General features: G+C 41.7%; 2 protein-coding genes across 2 annotated transcripts in view; one reads left to right on the forward strand and one right to left on the reverse strand.

Moving 5' to 3' along the window:
* Positions 1-1,838, forward strand: part of LOC147417819 (uncharacterized) — a 51,481-nt gene extending 49,643 nt beyond the window's left edge. Inside the window, exons 2-3 of the mRNA XM_086506831.1 lie at positions 1,099-1,145; positions 1,263-1,838. Of these exons, the coding sequence (XP_086362957.1) occupies positions 1,099-1,145; positions 1,263-1,634 (419 nt within the window). The 3' untranslated portion in view covers positions 1,635-1,838. The remainder of the gene's footprint in view (positions 1-1,098; positions 1,146-1,262) is intronic.
* Positions 1,839-3,401: 1,563 nt separating this feature from the next.
* Positions 3,402-7,145, reverse strand: LOC147417820 (pentatricopeptide repeat-containing protein At1g15510, chloroplastic-like). The gene has a single exon (XM_086507220.1). The coding sequence runs from the start codon at positions 6,696-6,698 to the stop codon at positions 4,674-4,676; it is 2,025 nt and encodes a 674-aa protein (XP_086363346.1). The 5' UTR covers positions 6,699-7,145; the 3' UTR covers positions 3,402-4,673.
* Between the last annotated feature and the right edge of the window lie 636 nt (positions 7,146-7,781).

A 7,781-nucleotide genomic window follows, 5' to 3' on the forward strand; every position in this document is an offset into this window, starting at 1 on the left:
GTTTTGGCCCTAAATGGACCCTAATACCCCCAGGAGGTTCGGGGACAAAAGGGGACCGCTGTACAGGTGATCTGGCGCATTTTCGGGGCTGAAAACAGAGAATTCAGCGTGCTGCAGATTCTCGCCAGGTTTTGCAAAGTGCCCGTATGCGTCGGGAAAGTCATTTAATGCGTGGGAATACTGACCGTGAAGGGTTCTAGTACAGTTATGCTGCCGAAATCGGGCTGGAACAGTGGAAATTCAACCGAGTTTGTGCGGGGCAGCTTGTAGGGAACCACAGCGTTTATTTCCCTCTTTTGAACAATAAAGAAATACCGAAAGGGGCGCCTAAGTTAGGGGCCAATCTGGTGTCCGTCTACTCATACAGGTGCAATCTAGCAGCCTGTATCCCTCTCCCCTTTGTTGTGTCTTGAAAGTACAGGTAAAATAGACGACTAATAATGGGTGAAAGCTAAATCAAGGTTTAAAGTAAAGTCTACCGCCCTTTTTGGATTGAACAGGCCGGTTTCAAGGTATGCCTCCTCTACCAGAACATCTGTAGCTGGATCGAAACCATGCCTCCACTGTCGAAAGTGGGCTTGAACTGCTTTGATGGCCAAGGGACTCATCGCGATAACCTTGGACGCCATCACGGATGTCTGAGGGGCACTTGGAGGTGCATTTAGTGAAATCTTGGAATGACCACATTACTCATGTTTTTGGATTAAAAAATTTGTACGCCTTTCTCCTTGTTATAAACAAGGAGAAAGGCGTACAAATTTTTGAATCCAGTTTTTTTGTTTGTGAATGGGTCCTCTCATTGAAGAGCGTCATGACTTCCTTTTCACCTTTTTGTTTTACATGGTCCTTTGATTTAGGCCTAGGACTTACTTTCAACTTTTTGTTTTAAGAGTCTTCACCTTGAATGTTCGGGGTGAACTTGACACTTCACTTTTTGAACGGTCAAAAGGCCTCTTGTAATATGGGTCGTCGGTTTTATGGTTTGTTAAAATAGACAAAATATTACAACAAAGAGGCAATCACCTCTCTGTTTCTTTTACTTGATGTTTCTTTTTGGGAGGCCATTATGATATCTCACCTTGTTTTAATTGCTTGCAGATGAAATAAAGGAGGACAAATTAAACTGCAAACCTCAAATTGCCCAGGTGATGATCTCTCAAGTCTCCAATTTTAGCTTTAATCTTTTGCGAAATCCAATGTCATCACTTTGCCAATGCTATATTGATGACACGTCTATGAGCTGATCTCTGATGCTATTGTAGGCATCATATGAACACAATCATTCAAAGAGTGATGACTTAGCTGTGGAAGGTGTAAGAGCTCCTAACATAGCTCAGCGTGTGAGAGAAGAGTTTGAAGCCATTCAACACGCATTGCATGAGATGCATGATAAGGGGCACACAAATCAAAAGACGAAAAAGAGAAGCTTAAGCGAGAGCACGGATGTCATGGATGTAAAGGCACCTGATATCTTTCAGAGAGTTAAGGAAGAAGTGGAGGCAGTTGCTGAAACCCTGCATGAAAAGCATGAAAAAACCTCACAGCAAAATGGTCACGACGACAACACGACTACCGGTTGCTGGACTCATATGGGAAGAGCATTCGAAAAGTTCTGTGGAGGAAAGGGAATTTAAAGATCGGGACATCGAGATTTGAAAATAATTTTCTTTTCAACCATTTGTGACAAGAAGTAGCTCTTCTTATACGACTTTTTGCCTCATCAAGAGAGACAAAACATGATTTTCGACATGCAGATTTGTGTCAACAATATTGCTGACCTTCAATTATGTACTCTGTATTTTTGTAAATAATTAATCCTGTTACCCTTCGAGGGCCAACATTGTGTTCAGGTAAGTTTTGGAAAAATGTCTCTCTGCTTAACCAAATGAGCATATGAGACTACTTGGGTGACCTTTTGGAGTGCGCAAAACAGGTTTGTCCGAGACTTGTTGCGGTTAAGGTTTGTTCTTGGGGGGTGCACCTCAAAAAATGTGAGTCCACGTGCCTTCAAAAGGAGGGGTATTTTGATTCATAAAATTTATTTTAATTTCAAATTGTGTTACTTATAGAAGGGTTTTTTTAAAAATAATTTTTTTGAAAAAGCCCTGTAAATTTAACAAAAAAAGGGGGTCATTTTATTGCTTTGCAATATGTAAGTACAGGGGTTTTATTGATATCATTTGAACATACGTGATATAGATGGTTTCTTAGAAGTGCCGCCCCCCCCCCCAAGGATTTGTTACGAAGGATTGCTAATTTGATATGTTTAGTTAGATGGACAGTTTCGTAAGGAAGTTATTTGTGAGACATCAACCGTAGTGCAAGGTCTTTAGAATGATGCCAATCAAGGTCTCAATTGGTCGGTGATAATAATAAACTTTTCTTTTGTCCAATTTTTGTGTATAAGAAATGAAAGTTAAGGAATCTTGATAATTGGTTTCACGAATGCTGATCCTCAGTATCTCTGTCTTAGCTCGTGTCAAAGAGAGAAATTGCTACTCATAGGATCATTAAGAGTATGTGAGCTCCTTGGTGCAACGGCTTCTAGTGGAGTGAGGTGAAGAATTTGTCGTAGTTTTGCATGTCTGTTGAAAATTAGTGGATATATTCTCAAGGATTAGATCAATGCAGATACACACGTAGAATATGTACATATGTCTACAAAGTGTATCATGCATGTTCAGTGTGTGATCTTTTTTGCATTGAGATGCATAGCAACTCCCAGGGTTGCTTTTTAATGGGCATTTTACCCATTTTGGGTTATTTATCCATTTTTTACGGGTGAAAATGTGAGCAACTCTCCAAAAATTACACTAAATTGCCAATTAAAATTCATAAAACCCTGCCAAGGGCAAGGATGCCCGTCTAAAATCAACCATGGCAACTCCTAATGTAGACATGACATTCTCCTGGATATGAACCAAGGCAGCGAGCCAAGGAAGTGTCACTCTTATGTGTGTCTTTTTTTGGTTTTTTGGTCGGCATTCTCATACACCTCTTGAACAATGGTTGATGTGCAAAAGTTGCAATTTTATTTCAGTTAGGGAAGATCACAGGCAAATTCAAGAAAAATTGCAAAACAGAATGTCTCTAAGTTTTAAATCTTTTAGGCTCTTGAAATGTGTTGTTAGTGAGAAATGGTGAACATGTGTGCATATCAGTGAAGCTCTTGGTTTGAGCTTGTTGTCCTTTCTCCCATCTATAGGTTTGGTAAACAAATTGTCAATTCGCGCAAAGTGACCATAAGGTGTCCACAATTGGAATTATAGTTAGGTGTTCCTTAGGAGACTTGAAAAGATAGAAACAAATAACTGAACACTAAAAGAGAACACATTTTTACATCCTTAAATGAATATACATTCATAAGGTCAAAAAAGTCTGAAGTTACGAATTATAAGAAAGGCTAAAACACATCCTTATGTAATAAACTCTATTCACATACATGAAGATGTAATGCTATCAACGTTCATCCTCTTGTTTACACCTTGCATTAGGCCAAAATGATTTGAACGAAGCCTATACACAAGTGAGTGATGAGATTCATAGTAGTCATCCACAACACAATGGAACCACGAGCTCCGCAGCACATTATCTTGATTGAATACTCCAACTTCCCTACTAGTCTTATCAATGCCCAATAGCAATTAGTGGGCGCAGAGCAAAAAACTTCTACACACTATCCCCATAGGTGTCATCAGCAACCCTTAGTGCTGTAGAACATAAAACACAAACACTGTGCATACGTTCATCTACAAATCCAAGAAAAGCGCAAATTAACCTCTAAAGGAAAGTGCAAGTTAGAGCTGCGATGTAACACTTTGTGTATGCATTGCACGAACACGGTAATTGGCCAGCAAGCAACACTGGTATTATCGGCGATTGCACCATTGCTTACTGACGAGTTCAAAATTCAGCTAAGCGTCTGCGGCTTGCTCATCCTATACCCAACCAATTACATAATACTACGCAGGCTTATCAAAAAGCGCTTTTAGCTTTATCGAAGCTTTTTTGCTTTTGTTACTTTGGGATTCAGCTCCAAAACTGTTTGCCAGATTCCCACACCACACATAACGCACTTGTTCACCACTTTTTCTTCTATCGGAACCAAGAAAAAGGCCTGGGTAAAGAGAAAAGTTTCATGGTAGTTGTTCACAAGACATTGCTATGGTCAGCTCCATCGTGCGTAGTATTGACTACATATGACATACTGAGCATATATTCACACACAGATTTACATACTATACAATACACCAGTTTTGACATCTACAAAGAGGACTCATGGACTTGAATAAACTTTCATCCCTCATTTTGGAAACATCAAGGGACTGACCACACTGAGTTTACTGTTTGAAGAAAATTGTGTTCGTGAAAGTAATATCAGAATAGTCCAACTCAGACCACTTTGTATGTCAACGTGTGGATGCTGTATTTTTTATCATTGTTACGATGGAGAAGAATGACTAATACTTTTTGTCAGCAAGAGGTAAATGAAAAAAATGGCCCGCAGTTTTGATACAATTGCCTTCAAAATTTTGAAAGTCGAAGAAGTCGGTGTCTTCACCGCATCTTCTTTTGCTGTATTTGCAACTTTCAGCTGAAAATGTTGAATTATACAAGCTTATATGCAAAGGGAGCTATGTTTTCTTGTTTCCAACGTTGGTTTGCATTGAGCACTAAGGCAAATCCACGAATTGTCCCCATGATTCTTCCATTAACCATGCTTCGTTCTTTAATCTCAAAGCTTCAATTATGTCCGCTTCCTCTTGCATGCCAGCAGCAGTGTAAATATTACTCATACAAACATAAGCAACCGCAGATCTTTTGTCCAGGTGTATTGCGTGTTCAAAGGCCAGCCTTCCAAACTTCACATTTTCCCATTTCCGACATGCACCTAGTAAAGCAAACCACGCAGGTGGGTAATCAGCTGAAGGCATCTTCTTAATAGCCACCATGGCTTCGTGAAAAAGACCAGCACGGCCAAAAAGGACCACCATACAAGTATAATGTTCCACATTGGGCACTATGCCATGCCGCTCACTCATAGACTGAAAATACATTTGGCCCTTCTCGACATCACCGATGCTGGTGCAGGCTTTTAAGACGCAAACAAAAGTAATAGCATTCGGAGGAGGGCCTCGGTGTTTCATCCGCACAAAACAGTTAAGGGCTTCCTCGCCATGCCCATGCTCACAATACCCTGCAATCAGGGCTGTCCAGGAGACTACATCTTGTTCTTGAAGCTCGTCGAACACTCTTTGCGCTTTGGCAAGTGCACCACACTTAGCATACATGTCGACCAATGCATTCCCAAGCAGAATGTTGTCTTCCATCAACTCTTTTCTAGCAATCTCAGAGTGTATCTCATCACCTTTGTCAGCTGCTCCTATGCTGCCACATGCTTTCAAAGCGCATGCATAGGTCACAATGTCAGGAGAGAAACCTTTAAGCCTCATTTGATCAAAGCAACTGAGTGCTTCATCGTAAAACCCCCGTTCACAGAAGGATGTTATCATCGTATTCCAAGAGACTACATCTCGAATTGGAAGCTCATTAAATACTCGTCGTGCCATTTGAAGTGCGCCACATTTGGCGTACATGTCTAGCAATGCATTTCCAAGCTTGGAATCATCTTTTGGAAACCCTTTCCTGGCCAACTCAGTATGGATCTCAATGCCTTTTGTGACTTCTCCTGTGCTGCTGCAGGCTTTCAAGACACAAGCAAAGGTCACCGAGTTAGGGGAGAGGTTCTTTTGTAGCATCCGAGCAAAACATTCTAGAGCTTCCTCACCACGTCCATGATCACAGTATCCGCCAATTAAAGTTGTCCACGAGACCACATTCTGAACTCGAAGCTTGTTAAACACCTCTTGTGCCTTTGAAAGAGCCCCTAATTTGGCATACATATCTACAAGGGCATTTCCAAGCATGATACTTTCTCTCAAAAGCCCCTTACTGAGTATCTCGTGATGTATTTCTTCACCTTTTTCAAAAGCTCCCGTGCTGCCGCAAGCTTTTAAAATACAAGCAAAGGTAACTGCATCTGGAGAGAGGCCCTCGCATTTCATTCGATTGAAATAGTGAAGCGCGGTCTCACCTTGACCCTGTTGGCAATACCCTCCAATCAGAGCAGTCCATGAGACTACGTTCCTTAATGGCAGGTCCTCAAACACTAATTGTGCCTTTGCAAGTGCACCACATTTGGTGTACATGTCGACCAATGCGCTCCCAAGCATGACAAAATTGTCTTGCAGCCCTTCTCGAACAATCTTCGAATGAATCATTTCTCCTTTCTCCGCTGCTCCAATGCTACCACAGGCTTTCAGCATGCAAGCAAAGGTCACAGTGTCTGGAGTAAGACCTTCCTGCTGCATATGTTCAAAACAATTGAGAGTTTCGACACCATGCCCATGCTGAGTATATCCGGCAACTAGTGCATTCCAAGAAACCAGATCCCGGAAAAGAAGCTCATCGAATACCTCACGCGCCTTTGTAAGGTGGCCACACTTGGCATACAAGTTGACTAAGGTGTTGCCTATGAATATGTTTGTTTGGAGCAGGCCCGATTTGAGAACATCAGCATGTAATTTTCTGCCTTTGAGGAGGTCCTTTTGGCTAGCACAAGCCTTCAATAAGCCCACAACAGCAATTTCATCTTGGATGTCTTGATCATTGTCGGCACTGTGGGCAGTTACCTGCATCCTATTCTACATGACATCCAATCGTCAGCGACATGTTGGCCTGCCGTTTCACAATGGCCGCTGCCCATATCAATAAATTTTTCATGAGGGTGCGGTAGGGAAGCGACTGAAAGCTCCAGGCCCGCTTTGCAGATCCCTCCCCACAAAGAAGGGCTTTGAGCGTTTCTCTGTTGATTTCCTGCGGCTATCGGTCTGATAATCGCAGAGCAGGTGTCTTCGACTGTTGCTACTTCACAAGCCATGGCAAGGGCAGCAGAGAGAAATCGAACCTTTCAATTCTGATGTTGCATGCACGCTTGGGCAGGAGCTAGTTAGAGAGCTGTGAGTATTTAAAGTTGAAACTTGGTGTTGCAATTTTGGCAATGCTGTTGTGATTTTTGATGCCAAAAAGTTAGTAAAAACACAAATACACTTATTTTCTCAACTTCAAGCTAAACCACCCCATGGAAGCCTTCTTAGAGGGCTCCCCCATAAACCCTCTACATCAAACTTTAAGAAAAGGGCCCTATAAAAATTCCTTTGTGTGCCCATAAGCCCTTCAACAAGAAGTTTCCAGCAGTTTGCATCGTGAAATTGGGAGGAAACTTTCTCTTCTTTACTTGTTGACCTTCTATACCAACTAATAAAGGCGTTTCTCAAGTGTAGGGGGTGGTTGAAGGACCCCATACATTTTCTATGAGACATTTTAGGTGAAAGGCCCTTCACTTTTGTGAAGGCCTATGAGGCACGGGTTATTTTTTTCACGTGATGTCTATGGGGGAGCCCTCTTACCACCACTATAGAGATACCCATAGTACCATCCCCAAGAACATCACCTCCTCCATCAACTTTATGAGTCCTAAAAAGAGCGAATATAGCTACTTACTATCATTGTTCGGGAAAGTCTTCCTTGACGGCCATGTTTCCTCCTCTTGAAGATGTAAACTAGTAGCACCAATACAATCTTCCATATTTGTAGGAGTTTTGAATTTACCATCTTCCCTTTTCCCTGCGGCTAATCAAGATTCTAAATTGGCTCCAGGCTACGCTATGGCAAACCTTTCCCCAACATTGCTTGCTATTCGATACCATTCCTAAAAAAAA

Source organism: Adiantum capillus-veneris, chromosome 30, assembly GCF_014529385.1.
Source record: "Adiantum capillus-veneris isolate H3 chromosome 30, ASM1452938v2, whole genome shotgun sequence".
Taxonomy (NCBI): domain Eukaryota; kingdom Viridiplantae; phylum Streptophyta; class Polypodiopsida; order Polypodiales; family Pteridaceae; genus Adiantum; species Adiantum capillus-veneris.